Genomic DNA, 26,666 nt, shown 5'->3' with positions numbered 1-26,666 from the left:
GAAGTAGAAGCAGACGACGTGTAAACAGTGGTACTGTTGGTGGACATGTGTCTTTCTTCAGACAACGCGACAACCACAAGAGACATGTCCATCTAATTTGTCTCACGATGAACATGGACAGCAGGCTCTCCGGGTCATCCGCCCTGATCTTGCAAGGCTGGTTTTCTGCTAACAGCCAGACAGGCAGTGGAGACAATGTCCCCACAACAAGACATTTAACCATCACAAGATGTTTTTGTCAGATATTCAATTGCTTTGAAAGAAATTGTCCCCAGACCAAATTTACTGCCGACCCTGCGTCAAGACATCGTAATAAAATAAAATGAAAAGGACACGGAGTGAATGCTGAGCCAAGCTTTAATCAGAGAGAAGAAGAAGAAGAAGAAGAAGAAGAAGAAGAAGAAGAAGACATGTCACCAACATACATCTCACTGTGACTTTACCAACAGGAAACTATCACACACCAAAGCCGCTGGTCTGCTGCTGCCTCGTGTGGTCACTTTAAGTGAGAAGAATTTCAAAATAAGACACTTGAACTTGAGGCAGCAGTGGATCAACAACTGTTTAACGCTGATGACATTCAGCTTCATGAAACCACTGTTGTGGTGCATCATTACACATGCTGCAAAACTGCGTCTGAACAAAGGAGGATTTGTTTTGTCCACCTGGACACACCTCTAACCACGACCTCTAACCACGACCTCTAACCACGACCTCTAACCACGACCTCTAACCACGACCTCTAACCACGACGTCTACCTCTGCTTTTTTGCGCTTGCTTATGCTTGTTCCCTCCTCTCACTCCTTTCCCTCCTCTCACTCCTTTCCCTCCTCTCACTCCTTTCCTCCTTCTCCTTTCACTCCCTTTTCCCTCCTCCTCCCCTCCTTTCCCTCCCTCTCCCACTCCTTTCCTCCTCTCACTCCTTTCCCTCCTCTCCCTCCTTTCTTCCCTTTCCTCCTTTCCCTCCTCTCCTCCTTTCCTTTCCTTTCACTCCTTTCCCTCCTCTCACTCCTTTCTTTCCTTTCACTCCTTTCCCTCCTCTCACTCCTTTTCCTCGTCCACTTGCTCTTACTTCAGAGGAGCCATTTTGTGGTGAAAGTGAACAGATGCCAGAATCTGAGTCATCATTTCCACCAATGCTCCTTTTGGCTCGACGAGCGAGTCTTCTGCAAGGGAACCCTCCTCCTCCTCCTCCTCCTCCTCCTCTGCTGCCGCTGTCCTGACCTCTACCTGACGTTAAACCCTGAGTTAAACCCTGACTTAAACCCTGAGTTAAACCCTGAGTTAAACCCTGACTTGAACCCTGCTGTAGGGATGAAATGACCTGTCTGGTGTCTGTTTGCGTTTGGTCTGAAACACAATAAGGAGCGATGTGTTGATTGTCACTAAAGCAGCCGACGCACTCTGGTCCGTCACAGCGGAACACGCTGTCTTGTCCGACGGCCGCCCCGAGCGCCCTCAGGGCTCCTTGGAGTTGATCCTGAGTGTTGGTGAAACCACTTGTTGATGTGAATATTTTAGAAAACACAAATGCGTGGTGTGTCCACTGCTGAAGGAGCCCGACGTCCTGCAGGATGTTCTTCCTGTGTCCCTGGAGTGTACATTTTTCGGCACACGGGGAGGCGTAGACGTAGAAAAGCAACAGGTCGTTGTCGTTGAGACTTTGGGTGAAGTGAGCGAGACTGGACGCCACGCGAGCCTCTGCGTGATCAGATCCCGACTCAAGCCGCAGAACCTTGGCTGCCACCACCCTGCTGCCAACGTACACCTCGCCGTTGTTGATTGTGTTCTTCACGTCGTCAGCAGGATCACTCTCAAAGACTTGCCGAAGGATTTGGTTAATGTTCTGGTTCTGGTTCTGGTTCTCGGGAACACTCACGGCCAAACTGAACATTCCTTTCACTCCATATCTGCAGCACAGAAATACTGTCTTTTACATTTTCCATATGACGGTGACGTTGCTACGACATGGAAGTAATTACTATGACATGAAAGTTGCCTGCAGTGACAGTGGAATGTGCTCACTGTGAGACCAACAGGAAACTCAAGTGTGTAAACCACTCACTCTCCCACACACACACACACACACACACACACACACTGACCTCAGTGACACAAAGTGACCACATGAGGCAGCAGAGGACCAGCAGCTAAAATCACTGATTTTCTCTGTGGTTTACACACTTGAGTTTCCTGTTGGTGGTAGATTATTTATGAGCTGAGTGTCTTGTTTTATTCTTGTGGCTAAATATAATAATATAAAAGTACTAAATATAATAATTTAAAAGTACTAAATATAATAATAATATAAAAGTACTAAATATAATAATATAAAAGTACTAAATATAATAATATAAAGTACTACTAAAGTATAATAAATATAAAAGTACTAATAATAATAATTTAAAAGTACTAAATATAATAATATAAAAGTACTAAATGTAATAAAATATCAAAGTACTAAATATAATTATATAAAAGTACTAAATTTAATAATAATAATATAAAAGTACTAAATATAATAATATAAAAGTACTAAATATAATAATTTAAAAGTACTAAATATAATAATAATATTTATAATATATTTAAAAGTATAATAATAATATAAAAGTACTAAATATAATAATATAAAAGTACTAAATATAATAATTTAAAAGTACTAAATATAATAATAATATAAAAGTACTAAATATAATAATATAAAAGTACTAAATGTAATAATAATAATATAAAAGTACTCACTGCCTCAACAGGCCTCTTACGATCCGTGAAAGTCTTTGTGGATCCACAGCATCTGCTCTGTCTTCAGTGGACAGGAAGAAGACGAGCGTCACAGCCGTCCAACGCAACAGAGCAGCCATCTGAATACACACACACACACACACACACACATGCAGTTTTAGTCGTAGTTTTAGTTGTAGTTGTTTTAGTCATAGTTTTTTTTAGTCGTAGTTTTAGTAGTAGTTGTTTTATTTGTAGTTTTTGTAGTCATAGTTTGGGTTTACATAATTCTTTACTCCACTGTGGTCAGGTTCTCCTCTTCACACCTAATATAAACTGTACAGTTTATATAATGTACAGTTTATACATATATACATTATGTATAAACTGTACATTATATAAACTGTACAGTTTTTATACATTTTTATACATTATGTATAAACTCTGAATTTCCTTACAGGGACTAACTGTCGCCAGTTTTAGACCTCTGTCCTCAAGATTTTGATATTAAAATACAATATTTATACAGCAATATACTGTGGATTTACAATTAAAAAAGAAACTTTGACAAATCGTTGTGAAGTTACACACAAACTGTGAAGCTCAACCAGAAAATTATAGCATAAGTATAAAAGAAAATGGTTGACAAAATAATAATAAAAAAAACCACTAAAATACTCAATTATATTTTATATGAAGAAAACTTGCTTACTTTGCTATGAATTAACGTAATTAATTTAGTATTTCTAACAGTTTACAGTAAAATATACCATTTGTGGAGAAAAAACCTGGAGAAATTGAAGTAAAATACAGTATTTATACAGTAAAATGTTGCTAAATTACTTGTTAGTACAATGTAGTGAAACATGTGAAGGAAAATACTGTGAAGTGAAATCATTAGTAATTAAGGACATAAATACAGTAAAATGATATCACATAGATATAAATGTAGTAAATAGATTTTGTTAAACGAACCATTTTCTTCTTGTCTTTGCTTTGAAGGTATATACATACATACACATATATACGTCCTCCTCTCGGTGTCTGACGTCACAGGAGTGACGCGTTGCCGTGGCGCCGGTCACGATGTCCTAATATGAACATATTTTATGACAGAAAAAAGGGGGAAGATGTTTAATTTAGGAAGTTAAAAGATCTTCAAACGTTTCACCGCCTTCAAAACACTGACCTTGTCCCTCATCAGGTCTGTTGTAACCTTATATAAGTATAAAATGTACACATTTCTATGTTAAAATGTTAAAATGTTAAAATGTTTTTTTCCCACACACCATTAGGGGGCCCCTGGTGATTGGGTGGTGGTGGTGGGGGGAGGGGCCTAAGCAGCCGCTTAGATTGCTTATGTCTTGGGCCGGCTCTGGAGGGAAGTTTTTTAGTATTTTTTATTTTAATACATGGTGTGGCTGTTTGTACTTTATTTTGATGTGTTTCCTTGTGCACTTTGCTGATTCACTGTCAACTTCCTCTTTGTTCACCCCGAGTCTCTTCAGTGTCACAATCTGCCGCGGCTCGCTCTGACTTGCAGATTGAAGATGGAGATAATGAAGCGCAGAGGGAAGTGAGGGACGTCTCATTCTCTCATCAAGTGGTCCACACACAGCACTTAAGAGCTGGGAACCGTAAACCTGCACAGTCACTTCTTGTTTTTGTACAATTACACAACTTCTTTGTGTTGGTTTTTGAAAGCCAGGCCTGTGTAACGTATCATTATTTTACCAGATGTGATGTTAGATTTTTATTTTCTTACACTGTATCATGACAAAACGATACTAAAACTACCAACAAAAGTACTATTAAAAATCTAATACTAAAACTACCAAAAGTACTATTAAAAAACTACCAAAACTACAAAAAACAACTACCAAAACTACTCCTTAAACTACCAATACTACTACTAAAACTACCAAAGCTACTACTAAAAACTAACAAAACTACTAAATAACTACCAAAACTACTACTAAAAAACTACCAAAAATACTATTAAAGCTACTCCAAAACAACTACTTAAACTACCAAACCTACTATTAAAAAAAACCCTACTCCTTTTTTTTTTTTTTTACAATATTCATAATCAAATTCATATTCCTGTCAAATGTTTCAAGCTGTGAAAAATCATCAGGATCGTCTTGGTGGAGGAAGAGGAGGAAGAAGAGGAGTTCTTGGAAAAACAACAAAGCCTTTGTACCCGTCGCAGCTCCAGCCCTAATAAATGTAATAGCATATGGAAAATACTGCATATTTTGTGATTTTTTTTTTATGCTAATGTTGTGTAACTGCATGTAATTAAAAAAGGCATTTAAAGGGTTAATTGAAAAAAATCAACTAAAGTTAGTTGATTTTTACACAGATTATGGGCCATTTTTGCAATGAAGGTGCTAAACGTGAGTAAAACAAACACCAAACATAATATTAAAATGCTAAAGAAAAACACTAAATTTAATTATCAGATTGGTTGTTACTACTTTTTAAACATCCACCAATTAAAAGGTAAAAAAACTAAACATTTACACAGATGGGACATTTTTGCACTCAAGGTGCTGAATGTGAGGATGTTATTAGTAATGAGTGACAGATGTCGTCCCTAATTACCACGTAAGATAAAACAAACTGTGTAACTGCATTCAAATAGTGGCATTTAAAGGGTTAAATGCAAAGAGGAGATTTATTTAAACATCAAACCTCATCTTTTTAGTTTAAAAACATTTCTGCTGCTGAAGCCACAAAAAATATCAAGACATTTGTTGAATCTTCGTCGCAGGAATCGAACGACGTGAACCTGGTGAAGGAAAACGGTCAGAGCGCCACACGACTTCCACTTCATAACCCTTCTTATTAAAACTGCTTTTATTCATTTATTCTATATTAAAATAAAATCAGGAGAGAATCAGGACAGCAGAGGAAGCCGAAAAACAAAAAAACAAACCAAAAACAACAGATCATGGAATGTACCGTCAGTAAAGAAAATAAAAGCTCCAGCTGGTCCAACATGGCGGCTTTATTTCAACCACAGTCCAATAAAGCACCGCTTTTATATACTCATATATATATAAAGATATTTATATATATATTTATATAGTTTTCATATACACCTTCAGGCAATGAGTAGAGAAGATTCTTTACAGAATCAAGTTTCTCGTGGTTTCTTTTCTTAATTTACAGGTAAACGTCATTTGTGGATCATTAAACCACAGAGAAAAAAAATCAAGGCAACGCTTCTGTGTTTTTTCTCTTTTTCTTGTCTTTTTCTGCCTCGATGGTTAAAGTACAAAACTGGCACAGAGGACACCACAGTTTCCATACACGGTAAAAACGCAATAAAATTAAATTACACACAGACGACGAGACTCGAGTCGTGTAAACCTTTCCCCGCTACAGCGAAAAAACTCAAATAAAAACAAATTCAAATCAGTATAAAAGACACGCGCTCACACACACACACACACGGAAACAAACAAAAAAAACTCAACGTTCTTTCATTTTTTTGCCTCTTTGACAAAAAAAAACTGTGAGATAGCTTTTTCTGACTTTTTCTTCTTTCCGTCAAAAGAGCGAGAAGTCAGCGTTTGAGCGGCGACGACCCGAGAAAAAAAGACGAGCGGCTAAAGGCGACGACATCAGCGCACAAACAGCAGCAGAAGAAGAAGAAAAACGCCATCTTTCTTTCTTCCTTTTCTTTTTTCCTCTGAGCAGAATTCATCCTTTCACACAAGGAGAGAAAAAGAGAAGAAAGAAAGAAAAGAAGAAAGTTTCCGTTAAAGATCTCATGGTGGCTGTGTGAGGGGGTGATGTCATGAAGAGGGCGGGCCTTTAGCAGACAGTTTGGTAACTATGGCGATGGTGGCTTCCACCGTCCGGTGCAGCATGTCCAGCATGTCGGGCGGTGGGCCGGCACTCGCAAACACCTGGGAGGTGGGGGCGTGGCCACTGCATCCTTCTGGTCCCTCCCCCACCAGCCCAAGGGTGGCTGGGAAATTAGGGTCCTCTGGGAGGGGCGGAGCCACACAGCCACTGCTGGCCTTAGAGCCCACCTCCTTCTCCTCCTCCTTTGTGTCCTGTGAGGAGCCGGCAGTTGCTGCCTCGCCTCTCCTCCCCTCCTGCCGCTTCTCCTCCTCCTCCTCTTCCTCCTCCTCCACTGTGTGTCGCGGTGGCTCGGCGTCGTCCGTCTGAACAAACCCCTCCCCCATCTCCTGCAGGAGGGAGGAGGAGGAGGAGGAGAACGAGGAGGACGAGGAGGAGGCGTCCATCTTCTCCTCTTTGGGGGAGGAGTCCAGGTTCGTAGATGATGTGGGGGCGGGGTCAGGAGAGGGCGGGTCCTGCTCAGTGCCCGGGTCGATCAGAGAGGAGGAGTCTCGCGTCTCCGTGTCGGAGGTGCTGGTGGGCGTCAGCGCCTCCTGGTGGTCAGGTTTCAGCTCGCTGCACGACGGGAGAACAGAGGAGGAGGAGGAGGAGCAGAGTGGCGGTGCTGAGTCGGTGGGACGGTCGTCGTCGCTGCTCACTCTCCGACGTTTCACCGGCGTCGCACCTTCATCCTCAGCTAAGACACACACACACACACGTTAAAGAAGTCTGTGAAGTCTGTGGTTACTTAGCAACAGCTGATGTTGTACCTCTGTGGTCCTTGGCCTCCAGCTCCAGAGCGTGACGCTGCTGCACACACACGCGACAGCGGCCCAGCAGCTCCTGCAAGGCGGGGCAGAGGGCGGGGTCAACAGCCTGGGGAGGCTGGACGGACAGCAGCAGGACCAACCCCCTCAGGTCCTGAGAGGGATGGAGAGAGAGAGGGAGAGTGATGTGTGTGTGTGTGAGTGTGTGTGTACGTGTGTGTGTGTGTGTGCGTGTGTGTGTGTGCGTGTGTGTGTGTGTGTGTGTGTGTATATGATGTGTGTGTATGAGTGTGATGTATGTGTGTGAGTGTGTACGTGTGTGTGATGTGTGCGATATATGTGCGCGTGTGTGATGTGTGCGTGTGTGTACGTGAGTGAGTGTGTGCGATATATGTGCGTGTGTGTGAGATGTGTGTGTTCATACAGCGTTGAGGAGGCTGCTGGTCTTGCTCAGCTCCAGATGATGAGCAGCCAGCTCCGGCTGTAGACTGCTCTGCTCACTCAGCAGGTTCGTCACCAAAACACCAATTAGGTTTGAGCAGCTGGGACCGGACAGTACCTGGACCTACACACACACACACACACACACACACACACACACACACACACACACACACCACACACAATACCACACACATCACAGACACACACACACACACACACACACACACACACACAGCCATTTTCAAACAGATAAGCTAGTTAGCTAGCTAGTCCTCTTTTTTTGTTGGTATTAACACTACTTAAAGGGTGTGGTTGTATGAGGTATTTATACATCGTCAGTGTGCACCTCAGCTTATAATCTAGGATATGTTTAAGAACAATGTTTAACGTCTTTATCTCACTGTGAAACTGAAGTTTGTAAACCATTCACTCTCCCACACCAAACCTCATAGAGAAAATCAGTTATTTTAGCTGGCGGGGACACAGGAGCTGCTGGTCCTCTGGTGCCTCGTGTGGTCACTTTGTGTCACTGAGGTCAATCTGAATGAAGGATTTCAAACACTGAATTCATACAAATCAGACATGACAACATAGTGATGGAGGCAGCAGTGGATCAACCACTCGTATGGTCTATGAGGTTTGTGGGAGAGTGAGTCAGTAGAATTTGAAACTATAAGAAGATTTTGGAACTATAAGTAGATTTTAGAATTATAGGTGGGTTTTTAAGTCTTTTTAACTTTGATCTACAGTTGGACATTGTTGTCTTTGACGTCGTGCTCATGACACTTCAGTGATGACTCTCTGACCAATCAGTGACCTGCAGTCTGTCGACATCACATTTCATCAACCTCATCAGAGCAGGGACTAAAAAACACAACACCTTTTTTTGTTGGTATTAACACTACATAAGGGTGCTAACAGGAACTAGTTGTGAAAAAGCGCCATTAACTGACATAAACACACAGAACTATCCCTTTAAAGTGGACATATTATACCCTATTTCCCCCATTAAAATAGTTCCCTGGTGTCCTAATGAACATGTCAGTGACATGCTTTGGTTAAAATACCATAAGGATGAAGCATCATAGCAGTTCAATAACCCTGCTAAACCTGCCCCTTTCAGAACGCTCGGTTTTGTGTGTAGTCCCTTTATATGCAAATGAGACACAGGCAAACACACGCCCACTTCTTCCAGGGGGTTTCTGATTTGTCCTCTTTACAGCGCTCACTCGCTCAGCTCCTGTTCCCTCCCCTCATTCCTCTCCCCCTCCCTCCACTAGTTCTCTGACAATATCAACATGGCAGTGAGAGTGTCGTCACAGGAAGAGACGTCCTACATAAGGATGGAGCCGAACACTGTCCAACTGTAAATCAGTTAAAAACACTTAGGGACAGCACCACTGATCCACCGCTGATCGCTGCATAAACAGCTGCTGTATGTGACTGTATCAGACTGAGTCTGTGCTCCGGTCATGGAGGACGTACTGAACAAATATGTTTAATTAGGACGTGTCAGAATGATCAGTTATGACCTCTGTGTGACCTTTTCTTAACAATGTGTGTGTTTGTACGTCGCTGACTAAATACGCAGTCTGATGTGAAGTGGTGCGAACACACGAACACACGTTTGCTGACTTTATCCGGCACATTAGCTTCATATATAAAATCCTCTGTAAAACACTGTGCTCCACTGTGCAGCCACCAACAGCACACTTGTCCCTCTGTGTTGACATAATACCGCTCTTCCTCCCTCGCCTGCACTCTCGCAGGGACAAGGTGGAGCTAAGGTGGAGCTCTCCAAGTAAACTTACTGGTGGGGCGGTAACATTCAAGGTGAAATGCGCATGCTGACGTCATAAGGGCAGGGAATTCAACATGGAGTGTTTTATCTTCTATACTTACACTAAGCGGAACCACGAAAACATGACTGAGTATTGTTTTTCCACACTTTGGCGACTGGTAGGACCTCCAGAGTCCCAAATATAAGTATTACAATGATTAAAAAGTTGATTTTGCATAATATGTCCCCTTTAAATGAGCTAAAGATCACAGTGAGGCTTGAACATAAACTTCTGTCAGTTTAAAAAAAAAAAAAAAAAAAAAAAAAAAGACTAAACCTGACATTAACAAAACACCAGTGAAGAAAATGGCACCTTATGCAGGAAGTAGGTGAGGAAGGAATAAACCACGTTGTTGTTGAGAAACATCCTCTCGTCCATCAGGATGCACTTGATGTACTCGCTGAAGGCCGGGTCGTCGCACAGCAGCTTCACACACGTTTTGGCTAAGACAGACTTGGGAAGACCGAGTCAGTGCTGCTGCAAACGTGACCGTAAAAACCACAGAATCCATGTGAAAGTGCGTTTACCTGAGACTGACAGAGCTCCGTCCACAGTTTAGGGAACAGAGCGAGGTGAAGAGGAAGTCCTTCATACGCTATCAACACACCTGAGAAACAACGCACAATTTTATCATTCAATAGATTTTTGTGTTTTGAAGAATGTGATTTTATTGTGAATCGTGATTAAAAACAAGATTGTTTTTATTTATTTTTTTCTCGTCAAACAAACTGAAAGATCGATTAAAAGACGCCCGAGTGGAAATAAACCCCAACCAGGGGGAGCCAAACGAAGAAGGTACGTACTGAGTTTGACAAGTGTGTCTGTGAATTTCTCACAGTTGATGGCGACACGACACAGCAGGTGGATGAACTGGTGATAAGACAGGAAGTAATCCAGCAGCATGCGGTCGTACACCTCGTCTTTACCCTGGAAAACAAACACACCAACAGTTCACGGCCAACGCTGAAGATTACAAAGGTTAAACGATGCAAAACACGATATTTAAATAGAATCTGTTCTATTCTATTTAGCGAGCTAAGTAATACCATTCCATTCAACTTGGTTAGCTAGCATTGCAAATACTGTTTAATACTAGGTATTTAGCTCACTAAATAGATCAAATTCTAATTTAGTTAGCCAGCTAACTAAATACTATTTCAGTCTATTTAGGTAGCTAGCTAAATAAATCTCTTCAACTTAGTTTAAATAGCTAGCTAATTATTACTATTTAATACAATTAAGAAAGCTAGCTAAATAGGTCTAATTCTAATTAGTTAGCTAGGTAACTAAAAACTATTTCAGTCTAGTTAGTTGGCTAAATAAATCAATTTAATTTGTAAGCTAGAATTCAGTTAGTTGCCAAATAAATCTGTTTAACTTCAATTAGTTAGCTAGCTAGCTAACTAAATATTATTTTAGTGTATTTTGGAGTTTGCATGTTCTCCCTGTGTGTGTGTGGGGTTTCTCCGGGTTCTCCGGCTTCCTCCCACAGTCCAAAAACCTGCAGTTTGGAGATTAGGTCAATTGGTCACTCTGATTGACCATAGGCGTGAATGTGAGAGCGAATGGTTGTTTGTCTCTATGTGTGCCAACTGTCTAGGGTGTGACCCGCCTATCGCCCTATGTCAGCTGAGGTCGGCACATTATTTTACTTAGTTAGCTTAATAAATCGGTTTAATTCTACTTAGTTTGCTCGCTGACTAGCTAGCAAGTAAGTAACTAACTAAAGTGTATTTTCTGTAAATGAGCAGGTGTGCAGTGAACGCACCTTGCTGCTCTCCACCATAGAGGGCAGCAGACACATGTTGAGCTCTGGCCTCGGAGGGCGGATGTTGTTTTTAGCTCCCATCAGCTTGATGTTCTCTCTGCAGGGCAGGTACGGACCAAAGGACACTGTGGACACACACACACACACGCACACAATATTAAGAAGTGATTTAAAAGATGTGATTAACCTGAGACTTTGATATTTTCTGCATTTCACTCTCCTGAAGAAATAAAGGTTTTACTTAATGAACACCTTAATTCAAAACAAATAACATAAATGCTTAACATAAAAACATTTTCATTTATAGAAGATTCAGTTCAAAATGTCATCTGATAAAAGCGTCTGTGTTTCCCTGAACTCACTGATGAGAGTTCAAAAGAAAAAGGATTCAAGGATTTTTGTAAAAGCTGCTGTGCAGAGAGTGAAGAGCAGAGCAGCTGATAAACATGAGGAGGAGGCTCACTGGGGATGTTGCTGTGGTGGTAGGTGCAGTGGTTATGCTGCAGAAAGGGAACCAGAGTGTGCAGGAAGTCGTGAGGACTCAGCAGAACCAGCTCCTTCAGCACATCTACAGGAAACCAGAACAAACAAGCAAATATCACAATCATGTTGGCAGGGACGTGCACATGATTAACGAAGGGCAGGGGCCCCACATCAGAAAAGGCCTAAATAACACAATATGTAGATGAATTTATTTAAAATTAAAAAGCAAACTACTTAGTTGTGTATCCTAAGTAGATTTTGTAATTATAAGTACATTTCGTAATTATAAGTTGATTTTGTAATTATAAGTAGATTTTAGAATTATAAGTAGATTTCGTAATTATAAGTTGATTTTGTAATTATAAGTAGATTTTAGAATTATAAGTAGAGTCTGTTTGATGGAAAAGCCAGAAGATGATATTATCTCCTTGGATTCTTTTTTTTTTCATTTGACAGGCAAAAGTACATACAATGAAAAATAGGGACAACCACTTATACCCTCCCACTCCCAGCCCCTCCTAATCCTACAAAATGTTATTACCGATCAGTTATAACACACATCCTTCCTTCTTAGCGTAAAACAGACATACAAATATAAAAGTACACACTTTAGTCTAGCTATGTAACTAATCATGCAGCCCCAAACCGAATCAAATTTTCCAGGTGTCCCCCTTTGGGGGCAACTGGTGCCTTCCACTCCAACAAAATTCTTCTACGTGCTAATAAAGAAGCAAAAGCGAAACTATCCTTAATTTTTTTCCTAGTTTTTTGATGGTCTGACAATACTCCAAAAATAGGCGTCAATTTCACATTTAGTGCTTCTGCAAGATGTTTAAAAACATCTGTCCAGTAAGCTTGCAGACGGGGACAAGACCAAAACATGTGGGTAATGTTCGCTGGTGACATGTGACACCTATTACATGTGTCTGCGACATTGGGATACATTTTTGAAAGTTTAGAATTGGTAAAATAAATACGATGAACAACCTTATATTGTATTAAATTAAGGCTGGAGCAAGATGTACTGTTATTTACACAAATTAATGCTGAGTTCTAGACACCATCATCAACAACCCTGCCAAGTTCTTGTTCCCAGTCTTTCTTGATTTTATCAAGAGATGTCTCTTTGAGATGGGATATTAAGGTGTACATTTATGAGATAAGGCCTTTCTGATTTGTGGGAATGTCCAAAATTGAGTCAATTACTGAGTTAGGTGGGATATTGGGGAAACACGTACTATTTGATTTAACAAAGTTACGAACCTGGAAGTAACGGAATAGGTGAGACTTGGGAAGGTTACATTTTTCACATAATTTGCTGAAGCTAGCGAAGACATTGTTAATATAGAGATCACTTAGCCTGACAAGGCCTGAGCTCTGCCGTAGAGAAAAGGCATCATCAATGCTGGGAGGGAGGAAGAGATGATTGTTATGTATGGGGCTGTGATTAGACAATCCTTTGAGTCCAAAAGTATCTAAATCGGAACCAAATTTTAAGGGTGGAGACGACAATTGGGTTACATGTATATTGGGATGGTTGAAAGGGCAATTTTGATGCAAGTAGAGCTAGGAGTGACGTAGAGCAGGATTTAGCTTCTAGTTTACACCAGATTAATTCAGGTTCGCGAATCCAGAGAGTAATTTTGCTTATGTTAGCTGCCCAATAGTAGAGTCTTAGGTCAGGGAGTGACAAACCACCAACAGACTAATGCCTTTGTAAAAACTCTCTCCTCATCCTGGCGGTCTTGCCTTTCCATATAAAAGATGAAATTAGCTTGTTTATAGCACGGAAAAAGGAAATGGGTAAAAAGATCGGCAAGCATTGGAAAAGATACAGGAAACGTGGAAGCACGTTCATTTTGATGCAATTTACCCTGCCTGCTACAGTTATATGTAAATTACACCATCTTTCCAGATCTGATTTAAGCTTGTCGATTAGGGGTGGAAAGTTATTCTTATAGAGATCTGACATCTTACGGCAGATATGACACCTAGGTATTTAAAGCTGCTTTTAGACACTTTAAATGGGAAATACACATCGGGGATCCCAAGGGCTAAGTTATTTACTTTTGAGTGGTTCAATTTATAACCGGAAAATGCTCCAAAGCTGTTTAGCAATTCAATTATTTTAGGGATGGTGGTTACTGGATCAGAAATAAACAATAACAAATCGTCCGCGTACAAGGAAAGTATATGTTCCAAACCACATCTGTGAATTCCTTTACTAAAACTGGCCGAGTGCTATAGATAAAGGTTCGACTGCCACAGCAAACAACAATGGACTCAGAGGGCACCCTTGGCGGGTTCCTCTGTTAAGTGTGAAATATTGGGATTTCATCCCATTAGTGCTTAAGGACGCTTTAGGGGAAGAGTATAAACGTGAGATCCAAGATATATGCTTAGACCCAATACAGAACCTCTTTGAGACCTCTAACAGATAACTCCACTCCACCCTATTGAAAGTCTTCTCCGCATCCAGGGAAACCACCACTTCTGGTGTCCCCCCCGGACGCAGGAGAAAATAGAAGGTCATGGAGGCGGCGGGCGTTGGAGAAAGAGTGTCGTTTGATCGGGTGAAATGATGCTTGGCATAATTGATTCAAGTCGTAAGGCCAGTGTTTTAGCTAAAATCATGTCCTTGCATTCTTGCTTTTTATTTTATTAATGCAGCGACGAGAAAAACAAGAAAAGTAAGTAAACATTATGCTACAGAACCTGTGTGTGTGTGTGTGTGTGTGTTTACCCAGGCAGGCGTTGCGCAGCTCAGGCGGGCTGTACGAGTTGAGAAGGGTGAGCAGCTTGTGGGCGAAGTCAATTCTCTCCTGCCACTGGATCAGAGCCTGTTTTACGTCTGGATTGAGGGAAACATCAGAACGACAGTCTCTTCATTTGTTTTAATCCTCACCACGTTCATGTGTTTCTACTTCTGTTCAGTTAGAAAACAGCAGCTTCACTCAAGTCCAGACATTCTCCAAACGTGTGTGTGTGGGTGTGTAGGTGTGTGTGACCGGATCCGGTCATGTGGACGTTATAAACGGCTAGTGAGGGCGACCGTGGTCTGACCTTTGCGCTGCAGGTAAGGCCGCGTGGCTTTCAGGACAGACAGGAAGATGGAGAGCAGCTCCACCAGGTCTCCAGTGACGTGGCACGCCGTGGCCTCATGGTACATCATGTGCAAAGTGTTGAACGACTGCAGGGAACCAGAAACACAACAGGGAACCATTTTACAACTTTCCTTTTGAATCCATCAAGAATCAAACACCAAAAGAAAATTAGAGAAAAACTAGAAGAATAAGAGAACTTCAAAAAGTTTGCTCTCCAAGATAACCTCCATGTTTTAGTTTTTTATGGAACACAAACTGTCGTGACCCAAATCACAAAATCAGTCTCGAAAAGAAAATTTGTGAATACTGTAGCGACTCATTTACAGCCATATCAATTATTTTCACCAGCTTTATTCTCGTAATATCGCAACTTTATTCTTCTAATGTTTTTCTTGTAATATCGCAACTACACAATCACACACTGAGCTGCCTGGGTTACAAATTAGCTGCCACGCGCGGCCGAGGGGCGGCACATGAGCGAGCCTGTGAAGCGGGAGACGGGTGTGTTATTGTTTACATTTTACGTGTGTGCCGGTGAATGAATGGTGGAGACGGCGACCGGAGCAGAGAGGGAGAGTTGGATGTTACCGCGCAATCAGCGAATAAATCCGGAATCTCTTCAAATAACAAACGGCCTGTCATTTGTGTGCCACCACGTAACAACTGTGGAGTAAAAAGTCTCGGGAGTTAACCCCGGAAAAGAACGCTACCTCCGGCCCTGGAGAATATAGATCTCCCCTGCATTCCCCGACCACGGTCAGGAGACAAAAGCAGGAAAGGTTAACAACAAATGCGCAATTTTATTCTCGTAATATCTCAACTACACAACTTTATCTTGTAATATCAAAACTTTATTTTTATATCACGTTAATATCAAAACTTTATTCTTATAATATCACGTTAATATCAAAACTTTATTCTTATAATATCACGTTAATATCGAAACTTTATTCTTATAATATCACGTTAATATCAAAACTTTATTCTTATAATATCATGTTATTTCTGTAATATCACAATTTCCCAACTTTATTCTCGTAATATCGCAACTTTATTCTTATATCACGCTATTCTCGTAAAATATGGCAACTTTATTATTCCCATAATATCACAATTTTATTCTCGTAATATCACGTTATTCTCGTAATATTGCAACTTTATCCTCGCAATATCGTTATCATGACATAAAACAAGTGATCCTGGACTAAAGTAGACAAGTCTGAAAATGACACATCTGTGCTAAAAGAGAGTATATAGACCTTTTTTACTGTCACTTTACATTTTTAATATAGTTTATATTGTATTTTTACTTTTGCTGTCACTTTATAGTTCTAATACATTACATTACATGTCATTTAGCAGACACTTTTATCCAAAGCGACTTACAGTAAGTGCATTTAAACATTTGGGAACAAATAAAAGCTAGAAGTAAGTAAGAGCTTCAAGTAAGCCAAACTATGAAGTGCTAGTCATAAGTATGATGTATAAGAAATTTTTTTTTTAAATTTTTATTTTTTTATGTTGACGTCGTCTTAGTCAAGGTAGAGTCGGAAGAAATGTGTTTTTAGTTGGCGGCGGAAGATGTGAAGACTTTCCTCTGTCTGGACGTCGATGGGGAGTTCGTTCCACCATTTGGAAGCGAGGACAGTGAACAGTCTTGAGTTCTGCGAATGCCTCCGCGATCCTCTCAGTGAGGAGTTTATAGTTGTATAAAACATTTAATTTCTAGTGACTTTATATGTTTTATATAGTTTTTGTATAGACGTTTAGCACAGGTTAACATAACACAATTATATATTTATTTTCTATGCAAATGTTTAATTCCTCTGCACATTTTTTAACTTTCAGAGTTTCTCCTGCTCATTTCTAATTTCTCTGTAGATATTAAAATTCTACACGAATGTTTAATTTATTTGCAAATGTTTAATTTTGCTTCATGTGTTTCGTCTGATTTCTTTGATTTCTCTGTGCACATTTAAATGTACATTTATCTCAGGTCAATTTCAGTGTATGGTTACTGTGTTACAAGTTAACTCTAATGTATGTTACTGCTACTGGATGCTCGAATTTCCGATCTATCTATCTATCTATCTATCTCGGCCAAGTTGAATCGCTCATGGTTCACTACTGAAACACTATATTAACATTTTTAACGATGGACAACGTGGACCTACTTCAGTCATGAGGATGAGTCCTCTGTTGAAAACCACCAGCAGCCGGTCCTCGTCGTTCTCCAGCAGAACCCTGAAGGCACTGCAGGGAACAGCAGAACCAGGTGTTAGGAGATAAAAGGTTTTTCCAATGTTCTGTCTGTGAATTTGATCGAGTCCTGACCTGATGAGTGTGGTCCAGCAGGAGCGTCCGTCCAGGCAGCGCAGGTAACAGCTGATGGTGGTCTTCTTAAACTGCTTCACATCCTCCAGCTCCTCCTCTCTCATGTCGGCTCGCTGCGCCACAAACAGCTGCATCAGGTTGAAGAGTTCCTCCACCGCCTGCAGGGGGCAGCACACAACGACAGATCGGAAGTTAAAACAGTTTGTTTGGAAGTCAGTTAGTAGAAAAATATAGTAGAAAAAACAAGTTTACATTACCACTTAAGATTTAAGTGAAGTAAATTTGCTTTAAAAACAAAGTTCTGTGAAAAAAAAGATTGATTATGCTAAAATAAAACAAATAAGTAAATACTTAATACTGTTTCAGAAAGTGAATTAAAATGTAAATTTTGTTAAATAAAGTTAAATTGAGTTTAACAAAACTTGCACAACTATAGGGGCTTTTATTCTGAAACACACAGTTAATCACAGTTAGTGGTTAGCACAATTAACACAACAAAATATGAACACATTCACATTCCCTTGCTAATGCTAACATACAAGCTAGCTCCTGTGCTAACTGCTAGCTGTTAAAATTACGGCTAACGTGGTTCTGTCTGTACTCACTCCAGGATACTGGCTGGCGTGCGGCGTCAGGTTCTTGAAGGCCCACTGGATGTTCTGGTGGGAGGCGAGCTGGCGAGTGAAGGCGGGCGACTGCTCGCAGCACATGCGCAGGATGCCGTAGTAGGCGGGCAGCATGCCGCGGTTGAAGAGCACCACCTCCTGGTCGTCGTGGTCGGCCAGGATGTAGTTGAAGGCGATGTTCTTGGTCACTACGGGGTTCTGCACCACCAGCCGCACGTTCTCGGCACAGTCTACGCACACGTTGTACCAGAAGGACAGCAGCGCCTGCTTGTTGTGGTTGGTGGCGATGGCCGGTTCTGACAGTTTGGGCTGAAAATGGAGGGAAGAACACAGTCAGTGTGACAGAAACTTTTTCAGAAGTTTAGCTTTTTGCTCCAACCGACTATAAATATAACAAAAACAACAAATGTTTACATTTCCAGCACAAAAAAAGTTTCAAGCCCTACATTTTTTCCTTAACATAAAGATATTCTTTGCATATTACAAATTTTGTAAAAATATAGTTTTAAGCATGAACGTTGCAAAATTACATTTAGGTTTTTTGGTACAACTGAAAAAAACAAACTTAAAAACAACAAATATTTATTGAAGGAGGAAGAAAAACATAACAAAGTACTAAAAAAATTAATTCGAGCATAAAAACGTTTCTTAAACATTTTATTTTTTTAAGTTTTGTAAAATTTGAAGAAAAAAAAAATCTAATTCTTGAAATATAAGTTTCTTAATAGACTAGACTTTTGAATATATATAAAACCATTTAAAAAAAAAGTTTATTCTTGTATATTATGTCTTTTCTAGTATCTAATATTTAAGGTTTCCTTAAATATAAGGTTCCTTAAAATAAGTATCTGTAGTAGTGAAATACTCATGCTTTTTGTGAGGCAATAAACTCCAAAGAAAATCCCAGAAGCAAATGAAGCCGATTTATTCTCAAACTGTAATCCACATTAAACTAAAAATAAAAGTTTTCAAACAAAATCCTGGATCTGTCGCCTCAAACTAATTGACAGGAAAAAATAAGTTTCTTATGCCTCAATGACAGTTACGCTGAGTCAGAAAGTTGTTGCTCCGACAACTTCACTACAAAATAGAGGACAACAGTGGCCCTGTGATGGATGTCAGCTGAGATTGGCACAGTGGTAGATGATGGATGGATGGATGATTAATCATTATAAATAGATGTTTTCCATGGCTCTAACAGAGTAATATTTCTTGGAATTAAAAAGTTCTTCCAAAGTTTCTGTCAAAGATTAAGTTTGTAAAATAAATTATTTAGACATAAAAAGGATACTTAATATGTAAAGGTTTCTTTAAGCATAAAAACATTTAAAGAAACAAAGCATGGTGGAGAAGAAAATCAATCAGCGTTGAAGCTTCTGTCGCTTCTATAGAACATAAATCAGTAAAGGTTCTACCTGGAAGAGGTTCCACAGGTCCATGAAGCATCCAGAGAACATGATCTTCTCTGTCTTGGAGATGAGGCAGTAGGTCATGAAGCTGAAGTACTGCACCAGCTTGGTGGTGCCGTGAACGCTGGCGTCCACGTAGAGCTTGGCACGTCCCAGCAGCCCCAGCAGCAGGCTGTAGACCTGGTGCAGGACCACGGTGGTGTCAGGCGACAGCGGCAGCTCTCGGGTCGGAAGGTGAAGGGAGCGCGTGGAGCGGAACATCTGGCGGAAGGAGTTGCTGGGGATGAGGGAGACGAGGAGGTACGCCGCCGCTGGAGGAGACATAGAGTCAGGACGAGAGGGACACATACTGTACCTGCAGAACGTCTTCAGCAAATCAGGAGATGTCCGATGTTGCCACAAGGTTTTAAAGATTCAACATTTATTGATGTGTAAAGCTTTTAATGGTCTTTGGACCTTTACATTTATCTCAGCTGTTTTCATTCATGAACCATCTAGAAGGTTCTTCTGGTTCTGGACTTGAAATCATCTGAAGACTCATGGAGAGGCAGCCTTTTGTTTCTGTAGCTCACATTTTTGGAACGGCCTCCCTGACGACCACATGAGGGCAGCAACAGAAAATTTATAATCATTTCTACAAGTCAACTGCAGACCTACGAGACTGAGTAAGTGCTTTCAGTAGGAAAAGTCGGTCTCACAGTGAGATAAAGACGTGATTCAGCAGTGTTTCAGGGAAACACCACACACCGCACGTGCTGTCTTACATGTTCGGACTCGGGGGTAGTTGTGCGCCAGCAAGAAACGTTCCACCCAGTTCTCCATGTTCTGCAGAACCCAGCTGTGGGCCAGTTTGTTCCTGGGTGTCTGGACCGCCAGCCAGTCCAGGCACTGGGACGGGTTGTACTCGATGACCTGGAAGGAGGCACACAGGAGAGCGATTGGAACGTTTAAAAACAACACCAGGTCTGTGTTGACATCCTCTGGATCATCTTCTTGTTTACCTCCCAGATCCTCTGCAGGATGTAGGAAGCGAAGGACGGCATTCCTGGAGGTCCGCCCGCAAACTCCATCAACATCGTCAACAGTTTAAAGAAAGGATTGGCGGCCTGGAAGAAGGAAAGGGGATGGTGAAGAGATTGAACCACCACAGAAGAATTGGGAGAACTCTAGATTAAGATCTTTGAACTGTAGCGATCAGCACTCCTCTGACTGTGGTTTTAGTCTCTGTCCACACCAAAACGTAAACAGGCTTTTTCTTTGTCATTTGGAAAAAGTTTTCTGAAAACATTATTTCATCCATGTGAAATCCCCCAAAACAACACTATATAGTAACTATGCTCGGCCTACTTAGAATTATACCACCTACTTATAATCCATTTCTAATCCCAAACCTACTTATAATCCATTTATAATACCAAACCTATTTCAAATCCCAAAAGCTATTTATAGTTGTAAAACCTACTTAAAATCCCAAAGCCTATTTATAATTCCAAAATCTACGTATAATCTATTTATAATCCCAAACCTATATATAATCTTTGTATAATCCCAAAGCCTATTTATAATTCCAACATCTATTTATAATTCAAAAATCTATTTATAATCCCAAAACCTATTTAGAATTGTAAAACCTATTTATAATCCCAAAACCTATTTATATTTGTAAAACCTATTGATAATGCCAAAACCTATTTATAATCCCAAAACCTATGTATAATCTATTTATAATCCCAAAACCTATTTATAATCCCAAACCTATTTATAACCCCAAAACCTATTTATAATGTATTTATAATCCCAAAGCCTATTTATAATCTATTTATAATCCCAAAGCCTATTTATAATCCCAAAAACTATTTATAATGTATTTATAATCCCAAAACCTATTTATAATCTATTTATAATCCCAAAACCTATTTATAATCCCTAAACCTATTTATAATCTATTTATAATCCCAAAGCCTACTTATAATCTATTTATAATCCCAAAGCCTATTTATAATCTATTTATAATCCCACAACCTATTTATAATTCCAAAACCTACTTATAGTTCCACCCCCTGCTTAGAGTCCCTCCCCTCTCTAGGAGTATGTGCTGCTCACCTCTGGAGTCAACTTTGCGATGGATGTGAAGAGCATCGACACGATCTGTAGAGACAAAACGGCAGGTTAGAAAATCTGTTACACGCTTGACGCCAGTCTGTGCTTCCTGTGTGTGCGTGTGCGTGTGCGTGTGCGTGCGACACTGACGTGCTCGGCCAGGCGGTTGTTATAGCGACAGAGGCTGAAGATGAGGTTGCAGGTCTGTCGGATGTTGATTCCGTCTCTGATGTGCTGGAAGAGGAAAGGAAAACCTTTCCCTCCGGTCAGTGCTGCCATATCGCTCTGGGACAGAGTCAGGTGTCTGGACACGAGAGGACACAAGAGGACACAAGAGGACGTCACGTCTCTGGACACAAACCATTTTAACCATGTAATGAGAAAATAAAGCCTTCATTATCACAGTAAATGTCCTTCATTGAGATGATTGCGATGAGAGAAAATCATGAGGATTTCACCAGACTAACTACAAAATGCTGTCGAGTCATGGTTTAGTACATGACTCGACCACAACTGGGCGCATGCAGGTTTCCAGTCATTTAAAGGGGACATATTATGCAAAATCAACTTTTTAACCATTTTAATACTGATATTTGGGACTCTGGGGGCCCTACCAGTCGCCAAAGTGTGGAAAAACAATACTCAGTCATGTTTTCGTGGTTCCGCTTAGTGTAAGTATAGGCGATAAAACGCTCGATGTTGAATTCCCTGCGCTTATGACGTCAGCATGCGCATTTCACCGCGAATGTTACCGCCCCACCAGTACGTTTACTTCGCGCTCCAGCTCCACCTTAGTGGAGGGACAAGTGTGCTGTTGGTGGCTGCACAGTGGAGCACAGTGTTTTACAGAGGATTTTATATATGAAGCTAATGTGCCGGATAAAGTCAGCAAACGTGTGTTCGTGTGTTCGCACCACTTCACATCAGACTGCGGCCAGCGGTCGCCGTATTTAGTCAGGGGACGTATTTCACCGACGTACAAACACACAAATTGTTAAGAAAAGATCACATAGAGCTCATAACTGACCATTCTGACACGTCCTAATTAAACATATTTGTTCAGTACGTCCTCCATGACCGGAGCACAGACTCAGTCTGATACAATCACATAAAGCAGCTGTTTATGCAGCTCGCCGCTGACGATCAGCGGTGCTGCACTCTCTGTGCAGCGGTGCTACACTCTCTGTGTCACCAATAGCCTAAACAGCCTGAACTGCTGAATAAACTGTATGTTGCTGTATCAGATGGGAGACTGTGCTCCGGAGACCTCACCACTGCACCACCTCCGGTGCTCCGGCGAGCTGGCGATCAGCGGTGCTGCACTCTCTGTGTCACCGCTGATCGCCAGCTTGCCGGAGCACCGGAGCTGGTCAGCGGTGGTGAGGTCTCCGGAGCACAGTCTCCGGTCTGATACAGCAACATAAAGTTTATTCAGCGCGCCGCTGGCGATCAGCGGTGGCGCGTTACGCGGTGATCGCCAGCTCGCCGTCTCTTCCTGTGACGGCACTCTCGCTGACATGTTGATATTGTCAGAGAGCTAGTGGAGGGAGGGGGAGACGAATAGAGCTGTAAAGCGCTGTAAAGAGGACAAATCAGAAACCCCCTGGAAGAAGTGGGTGTGTGTTTGCCTGTGTCTCATTTGCATATAAAGGGACCATGCACGAAAACCGAGCGTTCTGAAAGGGGCGGGTTTAGCAGGGTTATTGAACTACTATGATTCTTCATCCTTATGGTATTTTGACCAAAGCATGTCACTGACATGTTCATTAGGACACCAGGGAACTATTTTAATGGGGGAAATAGGGTATAATATGTCCACTTTAAGGATATTGTGATTTAAAACGAGTTTCATTATAATTCTTGTTCTTTACAAAATGTCTCCTGTTTCCAATGCAGAAACATGATTTATTTCTGATTTCAGCAGATTTTCAAGAGTTTAAAGCAAAAACATTTTTACGATGATATTGTGATTTGCAATTATTTGAGTCAGATTATCGTGTTGAGATTTTTTTTTTTATTTCGCCCTGTGACAGTTAAGAAAAGCAGCTAATACTTAAGAAAATGCAACCAGTTTATCCCGCTCACTCCTGTCAAAGCTCCGCCCCCCACAAGACTAGGTTGTGTTTCAGTAAAATATTTTGCTACATTCAAAATCTACTTATAAATCCAAATCTACTTTATTAAAGCAAATCTTTTATCATGTTTGAACATGTATTCTTATTTGTTTATTTGACTTTTCTTCACGTCATTGTTATTTTAAACGCTGGATTATCCTGTTTAAAGTTTAATTTCCAGATGTTATATTATTGAAGTTTTCCTAATATGGCCGTACCTCTCAGACCGAGACTGTTCCACCAGCAGAGCAATGAGGGCGATCATCTTCTCCAGAGCGGCAGGTCGATACTTCTCCTCCGCCAGAGACAAAATGTCCTCCTCCTCGTCCTCCTCTTCTCCCTCCTCCTCTGACAGCACCTCCACCTGAGGCTGAGGAAAAAGAAACAACACTTTTATCACTGTACACTATCAGGCCAGATACTCAGTATCTGTATCAGTCCCATACTGGTTACAAATCACTGAGTGGTAATTACACAAATTAAAATGTTAAATGTGATAGAAGAAGTTACTCAAGTTTGCGATATCAATATTGGCAGATACTCAAGTTTGCAATATCAATATTGGCAGGTACTCAAGTTTGCGATATCAATATCAGCATATACTCAAGTTTGCAATATCAATATTGGCAGATACTCAAGTTTGCAATATCAATATCAGCATATACTCAAGTTTGCAATATCAATATTGGCAGATACTCAAGTTTGCGATATTGGTAGATCCAATATCGTGTATCCCTACGTTAAATATGGTCAGATTCTGCTATAACACCCATAATTAAACTTAAAATGAAAGAATGAAGTCACTTTTAACAACAACTTTGTTTGTTAATTGCATGCATTTCTTAAATCAATATACATTTGATGTATAATATTTAGTGTATTTCACAGATTTATCAAAAAATTATGATTATCAATACAACAAGCATCTTTTCAAACCAGGAAAAGTCATACCCGATACCTTATCATGATATTACATATATAATCTATATATAATATCCATATATTAGTATGAACTCACGTTTTCAGGGCCTTTAGTTCCCATGTAGAAATGCACCATGATGGATATGGCTTGTAGTGACAACAAAAACTGACTCTGTAGACACAGAAAAAAACAAAAACACTTAACACGAAAACTCTTAAAGAGGAAAAACATCACACCAAAGGGTAGAAAGAACTTTTTCAGATTAAAAAGAAACACAGCTGTTGTAGATAATGATAATAATCTCATTTAAATCAGGAGTTTGTGGGGTATTGATGTGTGACAAACCATCAGGTGTTGACATGTAGGCAGTACTGACTGTGCGGTGAGCGCGCCCTGCTGCTGAAAAACCAGCCCGAAACACGGATTTAACTTACTTTACCACCAGCCAACCAACAGTTTGTAAACCACTCACTCTCCCACACCAAGGTCCAGAGAGAAAATCAGTGATTATAGCTGCGGGAACACAGAAGCTACTGGTCCTCTGTTGCCTCGTGTGGTCACTTTGTGTCACTGAGGTCAATCTGAACAAAGGATTTTAAAAGCCTAAGTGACAAAATAAGACATTTCAATTGATCAACAACTCCTGTGTGTGTGTGATGTAAAAATCACTGATTTTCTCTATGAGGTTTGGTGTGGGAGACTGGAAAGGTCTGTCTAACTGTGAGATAAAAACATGAACATTTTAATGTATTATTGGAGGAGTCTTTTGTTAAGTATTAAAAATCTTCTAAACTTCTAAAGGTCAACGATCTCGACAAAAAGGTCACTTCACATTCTTTCGAACGTGTGGACGCTAAGACCGACCTCCTCCTCTCCCATCTTGGCAAACTCGTAGAGAAAGGCGAAGTACTCGGTCAGGTGTTTGCTGTGGGGCTTGACGCCATGCTCCATGATGGACAGCAGGGTCTTTACGAAGCGGGTGACGCAGGACCGGCTGCCGATGTCCTCCACCGGACCGTCCATGTCGTCAGAGCTGCGGGACAGAAAGAAGTCGGGGGTAAAGTAAAGTTCTGCTCAGCAGCTGATCCTGGATCTGCTGATTGTGGACCCGCAAGATGTTTGTCGGAGTGTGAGGAGACGGAGACACACAGGACCCGGTCTGGATCTCTGTAGCCATCTCATTACACAGACACAAGCGTGTGTGATTCAATGGCACAACTTTGATATCAAATTCAAAAACACAGCAATTAATGATTATTAATCAATAACTAAATTGATTTTCAACAATTTTTTCAAGAATTTGGTGTAACATTATCCGGGTGTTCATTCTATGATAACACTCAAATAAACGAGAAAATAACCAACAGATAAAATCATTTGTCCTGTATTAAAAACAGCTTTGAAATGAACCAATCAGGAGCGACGTACCCGTCCTCCATGCCGGGCTGCAGGTAGAGATGAGCGTGAACCGGCCGCAGCCTCTGGATGACATGGATACACAACCTCTGAAACATCTGGAAGATAAACATGACACAAACAAGACAAACTCTGAATTTAATTACATGTATGTGACATAAAACAGCATGAAATTTGAGATTCAAGTCAGAATTATGAGAAAAAAAGTCAAAATTCTGAGATTAGAATTAAAGCCAGAATGTTTTAGATTAAAGTCAGAATTTGAGATTTAAATCAGAAAAATGTCAAAATTCGGAGATTAGAATTAAGTCAGAATTACCGTAATTTCCAGACTATAAGGCCCACCTTAATATAAACCGCACCAGCTAAACTTGGGGGAAATACAGATCATTGCATATATAAGCCGCAGGTGTTTTAATGTTTAATTACCGTATATAAGGGTTCCTGCTACCACGAAGGGGATGGTCGGGACAGTTTGGGAACGCAAAGCGTCCCATTTATTAACATTTGAGAAACACAATAAATCTTTCAATCAAACTTTCACATCTTTGACATGACGAACAGCATTCGTGCAGTACACAAATAATACAACAGTGCACACCGTGGTAGTGCAGTATAACAAAAAACAAAGCTTACAGCGCTTGACGAGGCAATAACATTAAATGGCTAAATGTAACTAGTTTTTAAAAGTGCTTGCCTGTAACACGGCAGTAAAGGTGCAGTAACACGGCTGCTTAACAAAATAACCAGCATCTTTT

At 40.7% G+C, this 26,666-nt stretch overlaps 2 protein-coding genes across 2 annotated transcripts in view; both read right to left on the bottom strand.

Moving 5' to 3' along the window:
• Positions 1-282: 282 nt before the first annotated feature.
• Positions 283-3,973, bottom strand: LOC122761810. The gene is made up of 4 exons (XM_044017052.1): positions 3,701-3,973; positions 2,747-2,865; positions 1,011-1,911; positions 283-294 (listed from the first exon to the last, which is right to left on the bottom strand). The coding sequence occupies exons 1-4, from the start codon at positions 3,701-3,703 to the stop codon at positions 283-285; spliced, it is 1,035 nt and encodes a 344-aa protein (XP_043872987.1). The 5' UTR covers positions 3,704-3,973.
• A 1,413-nt stretch (positions 3,974-5,386) lies between these two features.
• The window catches only part of usp34 (ubiquitin specific peptidase 34), a 63,208-nt gene continuing 41,928 nt past the window's right edge, over positions 5,387-26,666 (bottom strand). The window contains exons 55-76 of the mRNA XM_044017060.1: positions 25,921-26,006; positions 25,357-25,525; positions 24,589-24,663; positions 23,789-23,940; positions 21,607-21,760; positions 21,460-21,504; positions 20,358-20,462; positions 20,121-20,268; positions 19,363-19,667; positions 17,927-18,256; positions 17,322-17,479; positions 17,162-17,240; positions 14,947-15,073; positions 14,627-14,734; positions 11,864-11,968; positions 11,401-11,525; positions 10,436-10,559; positions 10,160-10,239; positions 9,945-10,085; positions 7,772-7,912; positions 7,351-7,501; positions 5,387-7,277 (exon numbers count right to left, since the gene is read on the bottom strand). Coding sequence (XP_043872995.1) covers positions 6,532-7,277; positions 7,351-7,501; positions 7,772-7,912; positions 9,945-10,085; positions 10,160-10,239; positions 10,436-10,559; positions 11,401-11,525; positions 11,864-11,968; positions 14,627-14,734; positions 14,947-15,073; positions 17,162-17,240; positions 17,322-17,479; positions 17,927-18,256; positions 19,363-19,667; positions 20,121-20,268; positions 20,358-20,462; positions 21,460-21,504; positions 21,607-21,760; positions 23,789-23,940; positions 24,589-24,663; positions 25,357-25,525; positions 25,921-26,006 — 3,654 coding nt within the window. The 3' untranslated portion in view covers positions 5,387-6,531. The remainder of the gene's footprint in view (positions 7,278-7,350; positions 7,502-7,771; positions 7,913-9,944; positions 10,086-10,159; positions 10,240-10,435; positions 10,560-11,400; positions 11,526-11,863; positions 11,969-14,626; positions 14,735-14,946; positions 15,074-17,161; positions 17,241-17,321; positions 17,480-17,926; positions 18,257-19,362; positions 19,668-20,120; positions 20,269-20,357; positions 20,463-21,459; positions 21,505-21,606; positions 21,761-23,788; positions 23,941-24,588; positions 24,664-25,356; positions 25,526-25,920; positions 26,007-26,666) is intronic.

The sequence above is a fragment of the Solea senegalensis genome, unplaced genomic scaffold, assembly GCF_019176455.1.
Source record: "Solea senegalensis isolate Sse05_10M unplaced genomic scaffold, IFAPA_SoseM_1 scf7180000015033, whole genome shotgun sequence".
NCBI lineage: Eukaryota > Metazoa > Chordata > Actinopteri > Pleuronectiformes > Soleidae > Solea > Solea senegalensis.
Note: the sequence above shows the minus strand (reverse complement) of the source record. Positions and strands in the feature narration are given on the sequence as shown.